Here is a 23,535-nt window from a genome sequence, read left to right as displayed (position 1 = left end):
AAAAATTTCAAAAATTTGTCCCTGTTGCTATAAAATTTTGAGATTTAGAACAGTGAATTAGCTACTCAAAAGTAGCAAATTTTTTTTTATTACGTTGGCATTAAAACTATCAAAATTAAAGGGCCGAATGCGAAATATTGGTTTTTAATTTTTAGTTCATTTTGTAAATGAAAATTTCTAAAATTTGTCTCCGTCGCTCTAAAATTTTGTAATTTAAAACAGTGAATAAGCTATTAAAAAGTAGCTAGTTTTCCAAATTTGATTACGTTGGCATTAAAACTACTAAAATTACAGGACCAAATGCGAAATATTGGATTTTTTTTCCCATTCTACAAACGGAAATTTCTAAAATCTGTCCCTGCCGCTCTGAAATTTTGAAATTTACAACAGTGAATTAGCCACTCAAAATTAGAAACTTCCCAAAAATTTATCACGTTGGCATAAAAATTGTCAAAATACTGGAAATTTTTGGTCTATTCTATAAATATAATAGTAATAAAAAATTCTAAAATTTGACCCTGCCGCTATAAAATTTTAAGATTTAGAACAGTGAATTAGCCACTTAAAGGAAACAGGCTCTTCAAATTTTATTACGTTGGCTTTAAAATTACCAAGATTACAGGCCTGAATGCAAAATATTAGAAATTTCTAGTTGATTCTGTAAATGAAAATTTCTAAAATTTGTTCCCGTCGCTCAAAAATTTTGAAATTTAGATCAATGAATAAGATATTAAAAAGTAACTAGTTCTCAAAATTTTATTACGTTGACATTTAAACTACCAAAATTACAGGACCGAATGAGAAATATTGGAAATATTTGGCTCAGTCTACAAACGGAAATTTCTAAAATTTGTCCCTATCGTTCTTAAAATTTAGAATAGTGAATTATCCACTCAAAAATAGATAGTTTCCAAAATTTTATCACACTGGCATAAAATCTGTCAAAAGTACAGAACCTAATGCAAAAAATTGGAAATTTTTGGTCTATTCGATAAATAAAAAGTTTTCAAATTTGTTTTCGTCGCTCTAAAATTTTGAGATTTTGAGCATTAATTAAGCTATTAAAAAGTAGCAAGTTCCCTAAATTTTATTACGCTAGCATTAAAACTACGAAAATTACAAGGCCGGACGCAAAATATTTTTAAATTTTTGTTCATTCTATAAATGAAAAGTTTCTAAAATTTGTCGCTCTAAAATTTTGAAAAGAACAATAAATTAGTCACTTAAAGGTAACAAGCTCCTAAAATTTCATTACGTTGGCGTTAAAATTACCAAAATTACAGGGTCGAATTCAAAATATTGGAAAATTTTTGTCCATTCTATAAATGAAAAATTCTAAAATTTGTCTCCGTCGCTCTAAAATTTTGAGATTTAAAACAGAAAATTAACAACTCAAAAGTAGCAAGATTCCCAAATTTCATTACGTTGACGTCAAAATTATCAATATTACAAGGCCGAAAGCAAAATATTGGATTTTTTTGGTCATTCCATAAATAAAAATGTCTAAAATTTGTCCTTGTAACTATAAAATTTTGAAATTTAGAACAGTGAATTAATCACTCAAAATTAGATAGTTCCCAAAATTTTATCACGTTGGCATAAAAACTGTCAAAATTACAGAACCTAATGCAAAATATTGGAAATTTTTAGTCTATTTTATAAATAAAAAATTTTAAAATCTGTCCCTGTCGCTCTAAAATTTTGAAATTTAGATCAGTAAATTAGCCACTTAAAGGTAACAAGCTCCCAAAATTTCATTACGTTGGCGTTAAAATTACCAAGATTACAGGCCTGAATTCAAGATATTAGAAATTTTTCTTCATTCTGTAAATGAAAAATTCTAAAATTTGTCCCCATCGCTCTAATATTTTGAAATTTAGAACTGTGAATAAGCTATTAAAAAGTAACAAGTTTTCTAAATTTCTTTATCCTAGCATTAAAACTACCAAAGTTACAGGGTCGAATGCAAAATATTGTAAAAATTTTGTCCATTCTATAAATAAAATTTTTCTAAAATTTGTCACCGTTGCTCTAAAATTGTGAAATTTAGAGCAGTAAATAAGCTATTAAAAAGTAGCAAATTCTCCAAATTTCATTTCGCTGGCATTAGTACTATTAAAATCATAGGGCTAAATCCAAAATATTGGGAATTTTTAGTTCACTCTGTAAATAAAACTTTCTAAAATTTGTTTCTGTTGCTCTAGAATTTTGAAATTTAGAACAGTAAATTAGCCACTCAAAAGTAGCATGTTCTCCAAATTTCATTATGTTGGCATTAAAACTGCTAAAATTACAGAGGCAAATTAAAAATTTTGGGAAATTTAGATCTATTCAGTAAATAACTTTTTTTAAAATTTGTTTCTGTCGCTATAACATTTTAAAATTTAGAACCGTAAATTAGCCAATTAAAAGTAGCAAGTCTTCAAATTTCATTACGCTTGCATTAAAACTCCCAACTGGTAGGAATGCAAAATATTGGACATTGTTGATCCATTCTATAAATGAAAATTTCTAAAATTTGTTCCAGTCGCTCTAAAATTTTGAAATTTAGAACAGTAAATTAGCTATAAAAAGTAACAAGTTTCTCAAATTGTAGTTATCAAAAAAAATTACCAAAAAAATCACAGGCGACTTATGCGAAATTTATTGATATCGTTTTTGGACGATGTCTCTGGATTCTGGCAGGAAGCACTTAGAGACGTTGTGAATCAGCTCGGTCACATCGCCACGCTTTGCGAGGAGCCTTTGGGTCATTTGTCGAGAATTGGGAATTTGCAAATTGTCAACAATATCAGTGACGACTTCTCGTTGAGCGCACAAAGGACACGCATTGGACGTCACCACTTCCTCCAGACTTCGAATGGCGCGTTTGCGGTGGTCGTCACACACAATTCTATGACTGTACGCAATTTTCTTCTTATCGAACTAAAACCAAACCAATAAAACCAGTTAAACGAACGAACCAGTTTACCTCAGATTTCTCCAAACAATAAACCTCCACCAGGGCGATATGAATTGCTTGTTCGATCATTTCAAGGTAGAAGAATGCGTTGTACAAATTAATTTCTTTGTTCTTATCAAGGAGTTGCAAAATTGGGTCTTTGTGGCACTTGCAGATTACAAAGAGGGTGTTAATTCCAGCTAGCATCGCTTTTATGTTGGCTTGCAACGAAGTTAGCTCCTTTTTGGAGGTTTCGAGTTCTTGAGTTAACACTTCTCTCTGAGTGGTCAGATAAGTTAACTCATTTTGTCGTTGTTGAGCTTTTGCAGCTGCTAACTCGTCTTTCTGTACAATTTGGTTACTCAAATCGTCTAACTGGTCGTTCAAACTCTCCGTGTCTAGACACATATCGTTGATATATTGGAAAATGCTAAAATTGTCGTACTCTCGGATATGAAATTTCTTCGCAATAGTCTCAACTTTCTTCTCTTTGGTAAACTCCTGAAACTCGCAATGAAATAAATAAGTCACCACTCTTAAAATCTACAAAGATCTCCGCCATGAACTGTTGATACGTCGCGAAACGTTGTTTTAGCTTCTCATGGTGTGCTTCCCTCGCTTTCCTCTTCTTCATTTCCAAGTCTGTTAAGATCCTCTTCTGTCCCTTGATATAGAAGAATTCTTCTAACTTCGCGTTCTTGTCTTGATTCCCTTTCAAATGGCGCATCTTCTCCGTGTGGATCACCAAATCCGCTTGAGCTTTAATCCTCAGAGCTTGCAGCTTCGAGCACCACTCTTCTCTTTGGTCGTACGCAATCGTCGCCTGTTCGATCAAATCCATCATGAACCTCTTCCCCAAAGTCAACTTATCAATGAGTTTCTTCCAGATCTTGATAAAAACGTTTCGTTCCCTCAACTGCGTTTGAATCTCCGCCTTCAAATCCGCGTTCTTCGTACAAAAGGTTCCAAACATCTTATTCTGAACATCGAGTTTGTTCATCAACGTTTCCCGTGTCTTGAAGGCCGCGCGAACTCTTTCTTCATATTGTCGGTCTGTGATCTGCGTGGTCCGAAGCTTCACCACCTCTTTCTCGAGTTTTTTGATTTGCCCGTCGATTTCCTGCAAGTACTGGCGCTGCTTCTTCACCTCTTTGTTGTAGCTCTCGTGGTCGACAAGAATATGTTGTAAGTTGTTGGAAACTTTGTTGTCTTCTTGCGTTTTGGCGAAGCCGCTGGCTACTGTTAAGTCGATGGTGATGTTTTGGTGCTCTCTTCGGTAGACGTGGAGGAGTTTGTTCATTCGGTTGAGACTAGCACCGGCGTTGTACAACTCGCGGTTTTTCTCCAGGAGGTTGTATTGGCGCTGGAGGCATATCAGCTCGACTTCTTGGTTTTCTTGCAGTTTGAACTGCACATCTTCTTCGGACAACTTGGGGAGAGGCATGGCCGCGGGGTTATCTAAAAATTAACTAACTAACAAAAAAACTACTTGACGAAAATGTCAAAAATGAGATTTATTTCAACGCTAGCTTGACACAGAAATTTTTGTAGGCGCCAAATTTGTGATTGGCCGTTTAACAAGTGTCATATCTGTCAAATTTGAGATTCAATTGTGGCGCCATCTATTAACAAAATCGACATGTATCTATTACAGGTATCTAACTCACGGTCTCCTAGATATAAATTTATTCCTTCAGACCAAAGACTATAATAAAAAATAATAATAAATTATTCTTTGTCTATTTATTTTTTGCCGTTTTGTTGTTGAAAATATAGTGAACTTAAAACACATTTTCTAAGAACCAATAATACACAATGTAAAGTGACTTATTGCTTTTGAATCTTGCAGCTAAAACCTGCAAGTTTTAAGATCCTGTGGAAACTTCCCCTTTCGTCGAACTGATAACTTTATTCAAATTCTTCACGGCTTCCGCTCTTGTATTCGCCAGTTGTCGAAGCGTCTTCTTAATGTCCACCAATTGTCCTTCAAAATCGTCCTCGCCAATCTTCGGGTCTTCGCCTCTTCTCTTGCACATCAACCAGTGAATGTTTCTGCAACTCTGCTTAACTTCGTTGATTTCTGCAAACTTCTCCAAAGCACAACTCTTGATGCTATGTATGAGTTTTTCCCACCGTAAAGCACTTCCAAGAATCCTTTGATAGCGATCTCGTAAGCTCGTGAGGGTGTTGGTCATCCCCAAGAGGCGAAAGTTGTTTTCGTCGGTCATTTTTGACTGAAACTCAAGAGTTAGAAAAGACCACAAAAACACAGAAAGACAACCAGAGCGCTTTTGGCGTCCTCGAGGATTTCAAGAGACTCTTGTTGGCGACGAGCTAAATCAATTTTTGTTGTGACTAGAGATTCATATCGATCGACGATGGAATTTGAGGTGGGGAAGTCATTGGAGGCTTCAAGCACTGAAGCTAAGAAGTTCTCGTAGAGTTTAAGTTGATTGATCTCTTCTTCGACTTCACTTTTTGACTGTTTCAACCAAATAATCTCTTGAGCAAGTCCTTCAATTTCTTTTTGTCGCTTTTCTATTAACTTTACGTCGAGTTGATACTTCGCTTTGGCTCTTGTCTTCTTCGTCTCATTTGAAAGTAAAAACTGTTAAACTGTTGGTGAAGATAATTACAAGAATGTTGAGCTTACGCTGTTTAATGAAATGAAGTTTCCATTGAGATTTTTTTCGAGACGTTCAATTTCATTCCATTGCGCCTGTAATTTCTCTTTTGCTTCATCTCTAAACTTTCTCTTTTGCTCCAAATCTTCTTCGGATTTTAGAAAATCTCGATGAGCTGCAAGCAATTCTATTCCTGGGTCTGAATTAAATAAATCCTCGGTGTTCGGTCTTTAAAATAAAAATAAAAATAAAAATAAGAATGATGAGTGGGTTGAACTCACAAGGAAACTTGGCGTCCTGCTGTTTGCGATTGGTAATAATTTCCGACACTAACATGTGATGGTATTCGAGGATACGACAACTTAAAAGAGTTGTTAATCTCTTTTTTCCACATTAGAATAAAGAAAACAAAGAAAATAACGTACGGAATACTAATAATGCCGAACTGAAGAATAAAATCAATGTGTTAAATTATTGACAAAACAGAGAATTGCCTAGCAATTTGCTTCTGTTTAGAGATGGTTTTTATTGGAAAATGTTACATGTATAAAAAAAAGATCTTGAAAATTAATTATGTGTGATCTTTTTCTGGGAAAATTATTTTAAACCGACGACAACACAAAACTTCAAACAATTCTCCTCAGTAGGTAAAAATTTTTGCGTAAAATGAGATCAAATAACTCAAATTGCCTGAAAAAACTGAAAATCAAATATCAAAAAATTTAAACGGCCATAACTCGCTTATTTGTAAGCCGATCTTAACGAATCTTAAATTTTTGGAATCTACGCAAAATTCTGCGTAAAATGATGCCATCAAGCTGCAATTTGCTAAAAAAAAGCGAGAAATCGACCGAATTCGATTTAGACAAATTAAATTCAAAAGTCGAAAAAGTAATTTTTAAAATTTTTCAAAATCAAGATAATGGCAAATTAATATTCCTATTTAAAAAAGAATTGTTTTTCTTCTTGAACTTATTGGATAAAAATAAAATCCCTAGACAACACTGGCAACACTCGCGCCACCTCGCGCCGAACTCCCCTCTCTCCTGTCATCTGTCACTTTCTTCTCTTCGTAAATTTGTTTTCCAAGTTAGCACACGTTTCGTGTCTTAGGGCTTAAAAAGTAAGTAAAAACCGCACATCTTCCTTAAATATCAATCAGAAACTCCTCCAACCATTCCAATTTATTCAACCACCAATAAATTCCAAAGAAAAACAAACGGATTCCGGAAATAATCCCCGATTGTTTATTTTTGAGGTTAGGAACATCGCTCATCACACTTGATTTTTCAGATGCGTTACGTGGCTGCTTACTTGTTGGCCGTCTTGGGCGGCAAAACCGCACCATCCTCTGGTGACATCGAGAAAATCCTCAGTTCCGTTGGTATTGAAGTCGATGCCGAAAAACTCAAAAAGGTTTTGGGCGAACTGAACGGCAAGTCCGTCGATGACCTCATCACCCAAGGTACATAAAAGCAAGTTTTATAGGAATGAGTCACTAATTGTCTTTTTATAGGACGCGAAAAGCTGAGCTCAATGCCAGCAGGAGGTGCTGCTGCTGCTCCTGCAGCCGCCGAAGCCGCTGCACCAGCCGCAGCTGAAGAGAAGAAAGGTTCGTTTGTATCTAAAAAATTCGATAGTTTTTTAAATTTTGTGATGATTTTATTGACACACCATCTTTCGCCTGAGAAACACGTGCTGTAGACTTAATGTCTGATTGCTTCTTCTATTTATTTATACTAGTTGTTTTTTGGTTTGAATCTAATTAATTGTTTTGCAGATTCTAAGAAAGAAGAGAAGAAGCAGGAGTCCGACTCGGAGGATGACGACATGGGCTTCGGTCTTTTTGACTAAGTTGTACCTAAATAAGTTCCAACTTTGTTTTGTAATAAAGACTTTTTAAGTAATGACTTGTTTGGTCAAATGAACATTCGATCGCCTGCGCGTAACTTTTAGGGTTTTTGGTCCGTATTAAAAACAAATTGATGTAAAAAGATATAATTATGTAATAATTAGTCATTTAGATTGGCATCATTGTCCCCCCAGAATTTGACATTTGTTCATTTTGACGTAAAATTGACTATTACGATTTCGTCTAACTTCTCCTAATTTCCTTGTGATTTCGTCTAAATTTCCCTGATTTCTTTGTTATTTCGTGCAACTTCCTCTTATTTCCTTGTGATTTTGTAAAACTCCTGATTTTCTTGTAATTTGGTCCAACATTTTCTTATAATTTCGTCTAAATATCCCTCATTTCCTTGTGGTTTCGTCCAACTTCTTCTGATTTTGTCTAACTTCTCCTGATTTCCTTGCGATTTGGTCTAACTTCTTCTGATTTTCTTGTGATTTCGTTTAAATTCCCCTGATTTCCTTGAGTTTTTGTTTTATCTTCCTCTGATTTCCTTGCGGTTTCGTCTAACTTCTTCTGATTTCCTTGTGATTTCGTCAAAATTTCCCTGATTTCCTTGTTATTTCGTTCAACTTCCTCTTATTTCCTTGTGATTTTGTAAAACTTCCCCTGATTTTCTTGTAATTTGATCCAACCTCTTCTTATTTCGTTATGATTTCGTCTAAATTTCCCCCATTTCCTTGTAGTTTCGTCCAACTTCTCCTTACTTTGTCTAACTTCTCCTGATTTCCTTGCGATTTCGTCTAACTACCCCCGATTTTCTTGTGATTTCGTCCAAATTCCCCTGATTTCATTTTATCTTCCCCTGATTTCCTTGCGATTTCGACTAACTTCTTCTGATTTCCTTGTGATTTCGTTCAACTTCGTTTTATTCTTTTGTGATTTTGTAAAACTTCCCCTGATTTTCTTGTAATTTAATCCAACCTCTCCTTAATTCCTTATGATTTCGTTTAAATTCCCCGCATTTTCTTGCGATTTCGTCCAACTTCTCCTTATTTTGTGTAACTTCTCATTTCCTTGCGATTTCGTCTAACTTCCTCCGATTTTCTTGTGATTTCGTTTTAATTCCCCTCATTTCCTTGCGATTTTGTTTTTCCCCCTGATTTCCTTGCGATTTCGTATAACTTCTCCCGATTTCCTTGTGATTTCGTCTAAATTTCCCTGATTTTCTTGTAATTTGGTCCAACCTCTCCTTATTTCCTTATGATTTCGTTTAAATTTCCCTCATTTCTTTATGATTTCATCCAACTTCTCCTGATTTTGTCTAACTTCTCCCGATTTCCTTGTGATTTCGTCTAAATTCCCCTCATTTCCTTGTAATTTCGTCCAACTTCTCCTTATTTTGTTTAACTTCCCCTGATTTCCTTGTGATTTTGTCTTAACTTCCCCTAATTTCCCTGCGATTTCGTCTAACTTCTCCTGATTAGATGTAAAAAGATGTAAACTCGCACGTTTCCTTCTGGGAAAACCGCCGCGCGTTTCGCCGTAGCGAATTCGAACAAATGAGATTTCGACGTAACGATAGTTCCAACGTCTACAATCAACCGGGCGCCATCTTGGGTGTCGCAGTTTGACTATCTGTCAGTGTCAGTGTAGCTTTGTAATTAGTCATTCAGTGGAAAATACAAAGAAAATTCAGAAAGAGACTGAACGGTGTTTTACCTTTAATTTCGTGCTTGCTGTTGTTGAATATTCGGCAGCATGACGCAGCAATTACTACCGATAAAGTTCCAGGAGCACTTGCAGGTAAAATCCCGTCTGAAAAAAATACGCCCCTCAATGTACTCTGACTCGAAACCCACAAAAACACGACCGGAATTCGTAAAAACCGTTTCTCCTCAACACATTGTGGTAAAAGCGGCGTTTTTTGTGTAGTAAAGATAGATTTTTTTCCGAAAATGAAATGATTTTTCCCCCGATTTATTTTTAGATGTTTGTACCAAATCGATTCAAAAGCCCGTTTAAATTGCGCATTTTGTCGTTTCGGCCGGATTTGATCCCAAAAACGGGTCAATCCTCTTAAATTATCGTCTTTTTAATCGATTTCGTCCAGTGACATCTGTTGTTGACACCCACCATTATAGGATTTCTGATTTTCCGTTTTCATTGCAGCTCACCAATGTGGGGATTAACGTGGCGAACATCTCCTTCGCCACGCTCACGATGGAAAGCGACAAGTTTATCTGTGTCCGGGAAAAAGTCGGGGACACTTCACAAGTCGTCATCATTGATATGGGGGACACCGCCAACCCCATCAGACGCCCCATTACAGCAGAAAGCGCTATTATGAATCCAGCTTCTAAAGTAATCGCCCTTAAAGGAAAAGCTGGCGTAGAGGCGCAGAAAACCCTGCAGATATTCAACATTGAGATGAAGTCAAAGATGAAAGCACACACCATGACTGAGGATGTTATTTTCTGGAAGTGGATCTCTTTGAACACGCTAGCGCTGGTCACCGAGACTTCTGTCTTTCATTGGTCGATGGAGGGGGATTCCACCCCTGTGAAAATGTTTGACCGGTAGGGCAGATTTTATCTCACGTTTGACATTTTTATTGTTTTATTGCGATAATTGTTTAATCTGTTCAGAGATACTTCATTGCGCAACTGGAAACATTATAATTCAAATGAGATGATTCACGCTGGTTTAGATATCGCAGGAAAATACAAAATACTGAATATTTTACTCGCTAAAGCACATGCACGGCTTTTGGGAATCCCTAGAGTGGCAGCATTGCGTGTATTGATTTATTAGTAACAAAGGAAAAATGAAAAAGTGTTTCCTGCATCACGTAACGCTATGGAATTCGATGTTTAGGAGGCCTGGCAGTTTTCTCGGGTGTTGGTAGCACTGTTTGTCCCCATTTGTTATAACCACGTGGCGTACTCAACTGTCATTATGTTGCCACACGTAAATGTAAATTGAAAACAGTTCATGCCATTTCTTCTAATTTAGTCTTGACCTTGATCTCTGAGTAGATTTGCCAGCCAGTTAAAATGTTTGGTTTGTTTTGTTTACACGACGAAAATACATTAATGCGGTTTAATAGGGTGAGAAAATTTCCGCTTTTTGCGATTTTTTGTGTTTCCATGAACTATTTTGATCTTCGAACTACAATTCGCAGTGGACTAGTTCGCACTGATAATAGTAAATTTTGTTTTGTAAACTTTTGTTGATGGTTTGTAAACATGTCACATTTTCTGTTAGAGAGGAGAGATAATACAGCGATGGCCAAAATAAAGTAGTTTAGCTCTTGAACGACATTATAGTTCCGATAAAAATTGACTTTGACGGTTATTTTTTTATTTAAAGTTGGAATCTTGATGAGTTAGCTTTGGGAACTTTAATATGACAAGGTTGGCATTATTGTCCCTCAGAATTTGACATTTGTTCATTTTGCCGTAAATTTGGCTGTGTATTAAGGTTACCTAATTAATTAAAGCTGTTCTAAGTGAAGTGAAATTCTGCTCCCGGGAGTTAATACTTCTCAAAAATGGCATACACCTAATTTCCTCTGATTTTCTCGCTGATGGCGTTGTGATTTCGTCCAAATTCCTCTGATTTTCTTGATATTTTGTTCAATTTTCTCTTATTTCTTTGTAATTTTGTAAAACTTTCCCTGATTTTCTTGTAATTTGGTCCAACCTCTCCTTATTTCCTTATGATTCGTCTAAATTCTCCTTATTTCGTTGGGATTTAGTCCAACTTTTCTTGATTTTCTTGCAAGTTTGTCTAACTTTTCCTGATTTTCTTGTGATTTTGTCTTAATTCCCCTGATTTCCTTGTTATTTCGTTCAAATTTTTCTTATTTCCTTGTGATTTTGTAAAACTTTCCCTAATTTTCTTGTAATTTGGTTCAATCTCTCTTTATTTTCTTATGATTTTGTCTAAATTCCCCTCATTTCGTTGGGATTTTGTCCAACTTCTCCTGATTTTGTTGAAGTTCTCCTGATTTCTTTGCGATTTTGTCTAACTTCTCCTGATTTCCTTCTGATTTCGTCTAAATTCAACTGATTACCTTGTTATTTCGTTCAACTTCCTCCTTATTTCCTTGAGATTTTGTAAAACTTCTCGTGATTTCGTCCAACTTCGCCTGATTTCGTCGAACTCCTCCTGATTTCTTTGCGATTTTGTCTAACTTTCCCTGATTGTCTTGTGATTTCGTCTACATTCCCCTGGTTTCCTTGTTATTTCGTTAAAATTTTTCTTATTTTCTTGTGATTTTGTAAAACTTCCCCTAATTTTCTTGTAATTTGGTCCAATCTCTCCTTATTTCTATATGATTTTGTCTGAATTCCCCTCATTTCGTTGTCACTTCTTCTGATTTCGTTCAAGTTCTTCTGATTTCGTCTGAATTTCTCTGATTTCCTTGTAATTTTGTCTTAACCTGTCCTGATTTTCTTGTGATTTTGTAAAAGTTTCTCTGATTTTCTTGGTCCAACTTCTCCTTATTTCCTTATGATTTTGTCGAAATTCCCTTTGTTTTCTTGTGATTTTGCCTAACTTTCCCTGATTTTCTCATAATTTCGTTTAACTTTCCCTTTAACTTAACTTTAACACATTACACTGCCAGAATAACACATTACATTCCCAGAACTTACAAGATCGTCTTTTGTATCCTAAAACCCAATTCACACCACACCACCATTGCAACATTTGCAACACAGTGAAAGCCTAGTTTACACAGCTTTGAAAAATGCAGTTCAACAATTGTACCACTTTATTGTGGCCGTTACTGTCTTTAAATGCCACTTTTTTAACTAGAATTTTTCATTTATTTCCAGCCATTCCTCCCTCAACGGTTGCCAGATCATCAACTACCGCACCGACCCCAAACAGAACTGGCTTCTGCTGGTCGGAATCAGCGCCCAACAATCTCGCGTGGTGGGCGCCATGCAGCTCTACTCCGTCGAACGCAAATGTTCCCAACCCATCGAAGGCCATGCTGCTTCCTTTGCCACCTTCAAAATGGAAGGCAACCCCGAACCATCAACTCTATTCTGTTTCGCCGTTCGAACAGTCCAAGGAGGCAAACTTCACATAATCGAAGTAGGCCAAAGTCCCGCCGGAAACCAACCGTTCCCTAAGAAAACCGTCGACGTGTTTTTCCCACCGGAAGCCCAAAATGACTTCCCTGTCGCCATGCAAGTTTCTGCAAAGTACGACGTTATTTATTTGATCACCAAGTATGGGTACATCCACATGTACGATATAGAGAGTGCGATCTGTATCTACATGAACCGAATTTCGAGCGAGACTATTTTTGTTACCGCTCCACATGAAGCGACTGGTGGAATTATCGGTGTTAACCGAAGAGGGCAGGTGTTATCGGTGTCGGTCGATGAGGATAGCATCATCAGATATGTTAATCAAATTCTGCATAATCCTGATTTGGCGCTGAGAATTGCGACGAGAAACAACTTGGCTGGGGCTGAAGAACTCTTCGTCAACAAATTCCAGTTGTTGTTCACCAACGGGCAGTACGCAGAGGCGGCGAAAGTTGCAGCAAACGCACCAAAGGGGATTCTGAGGACTCCAGCAACCATCCAGATGTTTCAGCAGGTGCCAACTCAGGCAGGGCAGAACAGCCCGTTGCTACAATACTTCGGGATTCTCCTCGACCAAGGACAATTGAACAGGTGAGGGCTCAAGACTCTTCTCAACTATTGGTACATTGTTTTTTACAGATACGAGTCCCTGGAGTTGTGCAAACCGGTTCTTCTACAAGGCCGCAAGCAGCTTCTGGAAAAATGGCTCAAAGAGGACAAGCTTGAATGCTCTGAAGAACTGGGCGATTTGGTAAAACAGGCGGATTCCACTCTTGCTCTTTCCGTCTATCTCCGAGCGAATGTCCCTGCCAAAGTCATCCAAAGCTTCGCCGAAACCGGCCAGTTTCAAAAAATCGTTTTGTACGCGAAAAAAGTCAATTACACCCCTGACTACATCTACCTGCTTCGTTCAGTGATGCGCACAAACCCCGACCAAGGCGCAGCTTTCGCCAGTATGTTGGTGGCTGATGAGGAACCCCTCGCTGATATCAACCAAATCGTCGACATCTTCATGGAGCAGAACATGGTGCAGCAATGCACGGCTTTCCTCTTGGATGCGTTGAAGAACAACAGACCCACTGAAGGCCACCTGCAGACGAGGCTCTTGGAGATGAATTTGATGTCCGCTCCACAGGTGGCTGATGCCATCTTGGGCAACAACATGTTTACTCACTACGACAGGGCGCACATTGCCCAACTCTGCGAGAAAGCAGGTCTTCTGCAGAGAGCGCTGGAGCACTACACCGATCTCTACGACATCAAAAGAGCCGTCGTCCACACCCATCTCCTTCCCATGGAGTGGCTGGTCGGTTTCTTCGGGACTTTAAGTGTGGAAGACAGTTTGGAGTGTCTCAAAGCGATGCTGACGTCCAACATCAGACAAAACCTGCAAATTTGCGTTCAGATCGCGACGAAATACCACGAGCAACTGACGACGAAAGCCTTAATTGATCTGTTCGAGAGTTTCAAGAGCTACGAAGGTCTCTTCTACTTCTTAGGATCCATCGTGAACTTCTCCCAAGACCAAGACGTGCATTTTAAGTACATCCAAGCAGCCTGCAAGACGGGGCAAATCAAAGAAGTGGAAAGAATCTGTCGAGAGTCCAACTGCTACAACCCTGAAAGCGTGAAGAACTTCTTGAAGGAGGCAAAGTTGACCGATCAGTTGCCTTTGATCATCGTGTGCGATCGCTTCGATTTCGTCCACGACCTGGTGCTGTATCTGTACAGAAACTCCTTGCAGAAGTACATTGAAATATACGTACAAAAGGTGAGTTGGGGGGTAAGTTAAGGCCATGTTAAACGATTTTCTCTTATGGGGGGGAATCAAATGTAGAGTTCTAGGAAGTTTTCAGAGTGTGGCATTGAAAGACACACTTGCGGCTACTTAAATTTTTTTTTTCTTAATATCTTCAATATTATGCTCTTTTATGTAAGCTATTTAAGTACCACATGAAAATTAATAAAATTCAAATAAACAAAAACAAATTTTTACAGAGGATTTGCACCCTTATTATGACTGCAAGTTGGGTTGCATAATTACAAAACTAAACCTGACTTTCTTTGTTGTTTAGGTGAACCCCAGCCGTTTGCCGGTGGTGGTTGGCGGCCTCCTCGACGTCGACTGCTCCGAAGACATCATCAAAAACTTGATTCTGGTGGTCCGCGGTCAATTCTCCACCGACGAGCTTGTCGAAGAAGTCGAGAAACGCAACCGCCTCAAGCTTCTGCTTCCATGGTTGGAGAGCCGCGTCCACGAAGGTTGCGTCGAACCGGCCACCCACAACGCTCTAGCGAAAATCTACATCGACTCCAACAACAACGCTGAGCGTTTCCTGAAGGAAAACCAATGGTACGACTCGAGAGTCGTTGGCAGATACTGCGAGAAAAGAGACCCGCATTTGGCCTGCGTCGCCTACGAAAGAGGTCAGTGCGATCGGGAGTTGATCGCCGTTTGTAATGAGAATTCGCTGTTTAAATCTGAGGCGAGGTATTTGGTGCGAAGACGCGACTCCGAGCTCTGGGCGGAAGTGCTCCAAGAGACCAACCCCTACAGGAGGCAGTTGATCGATCAGGTCGTTCAAACCGCGCTGAGTGAAACCCAAGACCCTGAAGACATCTCCGTGACTGTTAAAGCCTTCATGACCGCTGATCTGCCCAACGAATTGATCGAGTTGCTCGAGAAGATCGTTTTGGATAACTCCGTCTTCTCGGATCACCGGAACCTGCAGAACTTGCTGATTTTGACGGCAATCAAAGCGGATGCCACCAGAGTCATGGATTATATCAACCGTCTGGATAACTACGACGCGCCGGATATTGCCAACATCGCTATTAACAATCATTTGTACGAAGAAGCGTTCGCCATCTTTAAGAAGTTCGATGTTAACACTTCGGCTATTCAAGTTTTGATTGAACAAGTTAATAATTTGGATCGTGCCTACGAGTTCGCTGAACGTTGCAACGAACCAGCAGTGTGGAGTCAGTTGGCCAAAGCGCAGCTCAATCAAGGCCTGGTGAAAGAGGCCATTGATTCGTACATTAAAGCTGATGATCCTTCGGCTTACATGGCGGTGGTGGAAACCGGAACCAAGACAAACTCCTGGGAGGACCTGGTGCGGTACCTGCAAATGGCGCGCAAGAAGGCCAGAGAGAGCTACATTGAATCCGAGCTGATCTACTCGTACGCAAAGACCGGAAGGTTGGCGGACTTGGAGGAATTCATCAGTGGACCTAATCATGCGGATATTCAGAAGATTGGCGATCGCTGCTTCGATGATAAAATGTACGACGCCGCCAAATTGTTGTACAACAACGTCTCGAACTTCGCGAGATTGGCCATCACCTTGGTCCACCTGAAGGAGTTCCAGGGCGCCGTGGACAGTGCGCGCAAGGCTAACAGCACCCGCACGTGGAAGGAAGTTTGTTTTGCGTGCGTCGACGCCGAAGAGTTCCGCCTGGCGCAAATGTGCGGCATGCATATCGTCGTCCACGCCGACGAGCTCCAAGATCTCATCAACTATTACCAAGACCGCGGGTACTTTGAGGAGCTGATCGGTCTCCTCGAGGCCGCTCTAGGTCTAGAACGCGCCCATATGGGAATGTTCACCGAACTCGCCATCCTCTACTCTAAATACAAACCGGCGAAGATGCGCGAGCACTTGGAGTTGTTCTGGTCGCGTGTTAACATCCCCAAAGTGCTGCGGGCCGCAGAACAGGCGCATCTCTGGGCGGAGTTGGTCTTCTTGTACGATAAATACGAAGAGTATGATAATGCGGTGTTGGCGATGATGGCGCATCCCACCGAAGCGTGGCGAGAAGGCCACTTCAAGGACATCATCACCAAAGTGGCTAACATTGAGTTGTATTACAAAGCGATTCAGTTTTATTTGGATTATAAGCCGTTGCTTCTTAATGATTTGTTGTTGGTGTTGGCACCCAGGATGGATCACACGCGATCGGTGGCGTTCTTCACGAAGACTGGCCATCTGCAGCTGGTCAAATCCTACTTGAGATCGGTGCAGAATTTGAACAACAAGGCGATTAACGAGGCGCTGAATTCGCTCTTGATTGACGAGGAGGACTTCCAGGTACTTACCAAAGTGTCCTCTTCATTTATTTATGTTGTTTTGATTGCAGGGATTGAGAACGTCGATCGACGCCTTCGACAACTTCGACAATATCGGTCTAGCGCAAAGTTTAGAAAAGCACGAACTCACTGAATTCAGGCGCATCGCGGCGTATTTGTACAAAGGAAACAACAGATGGAAGCAGAGCGTGGAGCTTTGCAAGAAGGACCGTCTCTTCCGGGACGCCATGGAGTACACGGCGGAGTCGCGGAACCAAGAGCTCGCCGAAGAACTGTTGGCGTGGTTCTTGGAGCGGAAGGCCTACGACTGCTTCTCTGCATGTTTATATCAGGTAATGTTTGCAAAAACCCTGTTCTAAAATTATTTAGATCCTATTTTGACGTGCTGTGATGGCAAAAGAAACGTATAAATACTGTGGTGCGTTAATAATAGAGTTGACGAATGATTAAAATTTAGATTATCTTAAAAGTGCAGCATGAAATTTTTTCAAATTTCGCTTAAATTAAATAAAAATATAATTGTCAGTTTTGACATAACAAATCACTTGCTCTCATTGTTTTGTAACTTTTTCACTTATAGTTAGTAGAAACATAAGTTAATTACTAGTGAAAAAAATGAAGAAAATTTGAGTTTCTTAGGTCTCAAACAATGACAAAATGTATTTTTATGTCAAAGTTGAAAAAACAATATTTTTCTCCAAACGTCACAAAAAGTCACTATTTTTCAGTTGTTTTTAGGCAGAAAAGTAGGCAATTTTGTTATAAGCGATGAAAAGCGCTCGTTGACATGGAAACACTTTTGCTGCCTAGGCAGAAAAAGTACTTTTTGTGACGGTTACGATTTGAGACTTACACGTTCTTAACTTTGAAACTCTTTCAAACTAATATTTTTCATAGTAAATGTCATCAATGACAACTACATACGTAGGCATCCATGTTTTTAGTTCAATTGAACTGAATTTAACGTTTGGAGAAAAAGTAGTACAAGGTGTTTATAAATGTTTCTAGCATCAAGCGTGGCTTTGGAATTCCCGTCGTACACTGTTTTGCCGCTTTATTTTCATGGTGAATATAACTATCTTGAAAATTATTCATAATGTTACTTACTTCAATGACGTTTTAGTTACGGTTTTGTGCCCAAGTTTTCGATTTTCAGGTTTTAAACCACAACTCGAACAGTTTATTTCTCAAAACTTACTTTGCTTCATGTTTGAGGTTAATTGCAAATGTCAGTTGACAAATCGAAACCCACATTTGTAATGAGCGGCACATTTCTTTGACTTTTCATAGCCACCCTTGATGCTAGAAACATTTATAAACACGTTGTATTTGTTATTTGGCCGAAAAGTGGGTTTGCTGTCTCGCAATTTTGCATTCGCTACGCTTCGCCTCGCTACTGCAATTTAACTGCTCGACAAAAAGTACCACTTTTCTGCCGTATAACAAAATCTACTATTTATAACTAGAGAAAAATAATTAAAAAAATTATACACCCGGTTTACAGACTCAAAATTGAATTCTTAATTTAGATCAAAGATTTTTACGAAATCAAATAACGTTATTGGGGTTTTTACATATGAATAACTATGTTTGAACAACTAAAACTCGAGAAAATGTATAAATTGATGCTTCAAAAATTATAAATGCTAGTTTGCCATAACTAAGTAGTATCCATGATGTAAATAGCTTAGCAAAATCAAGAAATTGCGAAAAGGCGCATTTAACAACACTAGTATTGTTGCCAAAATTTTAGCAGCACTAGTGTTGTTAAATGTGCCTTTATATAATCTACTGTTACTCTAACAATTTAAAATGAAATGAAATATTTAGTGTTATGTTAAAAAGTGACATAAGTATGTTGCAAGTTTAATTTAATTTAAATTAAATTATTGCGTAAATCGACCTATACTTATTAGTTACTATTGATCAGAATTTAAAATCAATTGTTCTAAAATTTACTTTTTTAGCAACGAAAGTGAATTGTATGAAGAAAAATGAACGTTAGAATAATCAATAAAAATTTAATTAATTAATTAATATTTAATTTCATCAAATGTCAGCAATCAAACTTAAATGCGAGATTAATTAAATCGCAATCAACTTATAGTGGTAACGATTAAGAATACAACCATTGATTAAAAATTTCTTGTTTTAGTGCTACGACCTGCTAAGGCCTGACGTAATCTTAGAACTCGCCTGGAAACACAAAATCATGGATCTGGCGATGCCATACATGATCCAGGTGACTCGGGAATTGACCTCGAAGGTGGAGAAACTCGAACAGTCTGATGCACAAAGACAGAGCGAGGCGGCGGAGGAAACACACAAGCCAATGATGATCAACGAGCCACAGTTGATGTTGACGGCTGGACCTGGAATGGGTAAGTTGAGCCTGATAAAAGAGACGAAGAGTGGTGACGTTGTTTTTAAGGTATGCCTCCGCAACAATACGTCCCACCTCAGGCATACCCGCAGCCTGGATATGCCCCTCAGATGCCCTACGGTGCCTATCAAGGCATGTAATATAAGGAGAATTTTAGACAGCGTTATAATAATTACAAGTTTAGAAGAGGAAATGGTTCAACTGACGCTAATATAAAAAGTCTTTTTTATTTTAATCACAAAGTCTATAAATGAAATTAATGTTATGTAATATATAATGAAAACAGTAACCTTGGTTCAAACAGCAGCCACTAACTTTACGAATTGGTTTTTTCGTTTGATGTCGCTATGAATAGTCACTGTAAAGTTGTACAGTGTAGCCGAATTTGTTGATCATAAAGAAACGATTTAATCAAACCTAATCCTACTCACTGTTTTCGGCCGTTTTTAGAAGCTTTATTATCATCAGCTGTTCGTATAAGTTGATCATGGTTTTTTATAGATCATTATCGTACTACATGATTTTTTTTATTTAACGTCCATTGTAATTGTTAGTGTTTTATGAGTAATTTTTGTTATATTTACTTTACAAGGTGGGTGCTTTTCATTAGAATGTACATAATTGTAATATGTACCAGCAAAAGTACAGTGTATATAACCTTTTCGGACACTTTTAAATTAAGTTTCTTCAAAACGCCCACCGGAATCTACTTCTTAGTATGATTATCTGTTTATCATTCCCATTTATAGTGTTATTTAAAATAAAGTATATGTATTAAGTAGAGCTTTGTTTGAATTATTTCTACGAAAGACTCTAGCAAGAATAGCACCCCGTCCAAATTCTTGACTTTTTAAAAAATGAAAGTAAAACCGGATCATTCTGATTCTCCTAGTTCCATAGATCTCTGGCCCGGAAAACTCGGGAGTTTTAACCATTACTTGCGAAATCGTTCATTTAAATTTCTAGGAGACGATCAATGATTTTGGTCAAATACCTAAATCGAAAAAGAAGCTCGAGATCTATCTACTGGCCAAATTTGAGATCGATCGGACAAATTAGGAAAAATGAAAATCAACTTTCCGAAACTTTGGTCGGCTATAACTCAGTTATTTGTTGTCGAATCTGAATTTAAATTCCAGATTTGGAATGTGCGGAAAATTCTGCGTGCACTAATGTATAATAACTTAAGTTTACTCTAAAAAATAAGCGAGATATTGATATCAGAAATTTGGCATAGTTTTAGTCGTGAATTTCTGCAAAAATTTGCAAATTTCGATTGTAGAAAAATCAAAGAACTTTTTCTTATGTAAAAAATCGCGAGAAAAACAATGGCGCAACCCGCATCTCATTATCTGAAATAGTTTCCGAGATATCGAGCGCGAATTGTTTTGAACCTTCAAAAATTTGGCCCTCTGGCGACAACCCAAGAATTCAAACGACCACAACTCAGTTATTTGTTGACGAACATTCAAAAATTCATATGTTTTTGGATTCAGCGTGACATTCTGCGTAAAATGAGCCCAGATTTGTTGAGTTTTCTTAACAAATAAACGAGGCATTGGCCAAAAACGGTTTTGAAAACGTCATTTTAGAGTAATTTTCAATCAATGCTTCCAAAATGAAAACGACGTCTAATAGCTTTGAATTATACATCAGTCGAAAGAGGAGCTTAAAATCTATCTATTGGCCAAATTTGAGATCTATAGGACAAATAGTTTGCGAGTTATGGCCAAAAATTAAAAAAAATGAAAAAATTTCATCGTTTGAGTCGCAATTTTTTTTCGCGAAAAATCGACTATCGAATTTTGGGCTTTTGATAACTTTTTCTAACGTAAAATGAGCCGAGAAAAACGATGGCGCAAACCCCATCTCAATATCTCTTATAGTTTCCGAGATATTTAACTTTGAAAATTGGGAAAAATGAGAAAAAATGAAAATCAACTATCCGAAACTTTGATCGGCCATAACTCAGTTATTTGTTGTCCGATCTGAATTTAAATCCTAGATTTGGAATCTGCGGAAAATTCTGCGCATACTGATGTATAATAACTCAAGTTTACTCTAAAAATTAAGCGAGATATCGATATCAAAATTTGGCCATAGTTTTAGTCATGAATTTTTGCGAAAATTTGCAACTTTCGACTATTGGAAAATCTAAAAACGATTTCTTATGTAAAAAATCGCGAGAAAAACGATGCCGCAAACCGCATTCCAATATCTGGAATAGTTTCCGAGATATCGAGCATGAATTGTTTCGAACCTTCGAAAATTTGACCCTCTGGCGACAACCCAAAATTTCAAACGGCCATAACTGTTATTTATTGACAAATTTTAAAAAATTATCATATTTTTGGATTCAGCGTGAAATTCTGCGTAAAATGAGACCCAAATTTGTTGAGTTTGCTTAATAAATAAACGAGGTATTGGCCAAAAACTGTTTTGAAAACATCATTTTTAGGTGATTTTCAATCAATGTTTTCAAAATGAAAATGACGTTTAATAGCTTTGAATTATACATCAGTCGAAAGAGGAGCTTAAAATCTATCTACTGGCCAAATTTGAGATCTATAGGACAAATAGTTTGCGAGTTATGGCCAAAAATTAAAAAAAATGAAAAATTTTCATCGTTTGAATCGCAATTTTTTTTCGCGAAAAATCGACTATCGAATTTTGGGCTTTTAAGCACTTTTTCTAACGTAAAATGAGCCGAGAAAAACGATGGCGCAAACCGTATCTCAATATCTCTAATAGTTTCCGAGATTTTTAACTTTGAAAATTGGGAAAAATGAGAAATAATGAAAATCAACTATACGAAACTTTGATTGGCCATAACTCAGTTATTTGTTGTCGGATCTGAATTTAAATCCTAGATTTGGAATCTACGGAAAATTCTGCGTATACTGATGTATAATAACTCAAGTTTACTCTAAAAATTAAGCGAGATATCGATATCAAAATTTGGCCATAGTTTTAGTCATGAATTTTTGCGAAAATTTGCAAATTTCGACTGTAGAAAAATCAAAGAACTGTTTCTTAGGTAAAAAATTGTGAAAAAAACGATGGCGCAAACCGCATCTCAATATCTGAAATAGTTTCCAAGATATCGAGCACGAACTATTTTGAACCGTCAAAAATTTGGTCCTCTGGCGACAACCCAAAAATTCAAACGACCATAACTTAGTTACTTGTTGACGAAAATTGAAAATTCTCATGTTTTTGGATTCAGCGTGACATTCTGCGTAAAATGACCCCAGATTTGTTGAGTTTTCTTAATAAACAAACGAGGCATTAGCCAAAAACGGTTTTAAAAACGTTATTTTAGGGTGATTTTCAATCAATGTTTTCAAAATGAAAACGACGTTAAATAGCATTGAATTATACATCGGTCGAAAGAAAAGCTCAAAATCTATCTACTGGTCAAATTTGAGATTGATCAGTTAAATAGTTTACGAGTTATGGCCAAAAATCAAAAAATTGAAAAATTTTCATCGTTTGAGTCGGAATTTTTTTTCGCGAAAAATCGACTATTGAATTTTGGGCTTTTGTTAACATTTTCTAACGTAAAATGAGCCGAGAAAAAGAATGGCACAATCCGCATGTCAATATCTCAAATAGTTTTCGAGATATTTAACTTTAAAAATTGCAAAAAATGAGGAAAAGTGAAAATCAACTATCCGAAACTTTGATCGGCCATAACTCAGTTATTTGTTGTCGGATCTAAATTTAAATCCCAGATTTGGAATGTGCGGAAAATTCTGCGTACACTGATGTATAATAACTTAAGTTTACTTTAAAAAATTAGCGAGATATCGATATCAGAAGTTTGGCATAGTTTTAGTCATGAATTTTGGCGAAAATTTGTAAATTTCGACTGTAGATAAATCAAGGAACTTTTTCTTATGTAAAAAATCGCGAGAAACACGATGGCGCAAACCGCATCTCAATATCTGAAATACTTTCCGAGATATCGAGCATGAATTGTTTTGAACCTTCAAAAATTTGGCCCTCTGGCGACAACCCAAAAATTCAAACGACTATAACTCAGTTATTTGTTGACGAAAATTGAAAATTCTCATGTTTTTGGATTCAGCGTGACATTCTGCGTAAAATGAGCCCAGATTTGTTGAGTTTTTCTTAATAAACAAACGAGGCATTGGCCAAAAACGGTTTTAAAAACGTCATTTTAGGGTGATTTTCAATCAATGTTTTAAAAGTGAAAACGACGTTAAATAGCATTGAATTATACATCGGTCGAAAGAGGAGCTCAAAATCTATCTACTGGCCAAATTTGAGATCGATCGGACAAATAGTTTACAAGCTATGGCCAAAAATAAAAAAAATAAAAAAATTTTATCGTTTGAATCGGATTTTTTTTTCGGGAAAAATCGACTACCAAATTTTGGACTTTTGAGAACATTTTCTAACGTAAAATGAGCCGAGAAAAAGGATGGCGCAAACCGCATATCAATATCTCAAATAGTTTCCGAGTTAATTAACTTTAAAAATTAGGAAAAATGAGAAAAAACTTTCCGAAACTTTG

At 37.4% G+C, this 23,535-nt stretch overlaps 4 protein-coding genes across 4 annotated transcripts; 2 read left to right on the top strand and 2 right to left on the bottom strand.

Moving 5' to 3' along the window:
* Positions 1-2,643: 2,643 nt before the first annotated feature.
* Positions 2,644-4,529, bottom strand: LOC148177872 (coiled-coil domain-containing protein 63-like). Its single transcript, XM_088032728.1, has 4 exons — positions 4,472-4,529; positions 3,489-4,399; positions 2,972-3,442; positions 2,644-2,925 (listed from the first exon to the last, which is right to left on the bottom strand). Exons 1-4 carry the CDS (start codon positions 4,527-4,529, stop codon positions 2,644-2,646), a joined length of 1,722 nt encoding a protein of 573 aa, XP_087888854.1.
* Position 4,530: 1 nt separating this feature from the next.
* On the bottom strand, positions 4,531-5,959 carry LOC148177871 (coiled-coil domain-containing protein 42 homolog). Its single transcript, XM_088032727.1, has 4 exons — positions 5,847-5,959; positions 5,595-5,793; positions 5,223-5,549; positions 4,531-5,175 (listed from the first exon to the last, which is right to left on the bottom strand). The coding sequence occupies exons 1-4, from the start codon at positions 5,957-5,959 to the stop codon at positions 4,807-4,809; spliced, it is 1,008 nt and encodes a 335-aa protein (XP_087888853.1). The 3' UTR covers positions 4,531-4,806.
* A 617-nt stretch (positions 5,960-6,576) lies between these two features.
* Positions 6,577-7,472, top strand: RpLP2 (ribosomal protein LP2). The gene is made up of 4 exons (XM_088032109.1): positions 6,577-6,688; positions 6,859-7,030; positions 7,082-7,177; positions 7,346-7,472. The coding sequence occupies exons 2-4, from the start codon at positions 6,859-6,861 to the stop codon at positions 7,417-7,419; spliced, it is 342 nt and encodes a 113-aa protein (XP_087888235.1). The 5' UTR covers positions 6,577-6,688; the 3' UTR covers positions 7,420-7,472.
* Positions 7,473-8,989: 1,517 nt separating this feature from the next.
* On the top strand, positions 8,990-19,776 carry Chc (clathrin heavy chain). Its single transcript, XM_088033005.1, has 8 exons — positions 8,990-9,220; positions 9,587-9,993; positions 12,259-13,113; positions 13,162-14,293; positions 14,598-16,613; positions 16,663-16,944; positions 18,768-18,993; positions 19,044-19,776. The coding sequence occupies exons 1-8, from the start codon at positions 9,176-9,178 to the stop codon at positions 19,133-19,135; spliced, it is 5,055 nt and encodes a 1,684-aa protein (XP_087889131.1). The 5' UTR covers positions 8,990-9,175; the 3' UTR covers positions 19,136-19,776.
* The last annotated feature ends 3,759 nt before the right edge of the window (positions 19,777-23,535 follow it).

Source organism: Gnatocerus cornutus, chromosome 3 (genome assembly GCF_029298725.1).
Source record: "Gnatocerus cornutus isolate USDA-ARS CGAHR chromosome 3, icGnaCorn1.1, whole genome shotgun sequence".
In the NCBI taxonomy this organism is placed as follows: Eukaryota; Metazoa; Arthropoda; class Insecta; order Coleoptera; family Tenebrionidae; genus Gnatocerus; species Gnatocerus cornutus.
The sequence above is the reverse complement of the archived record's forward strand: the minus strand, read 5'-3'. Positions and strand labels throughout refer to the sequence as shown.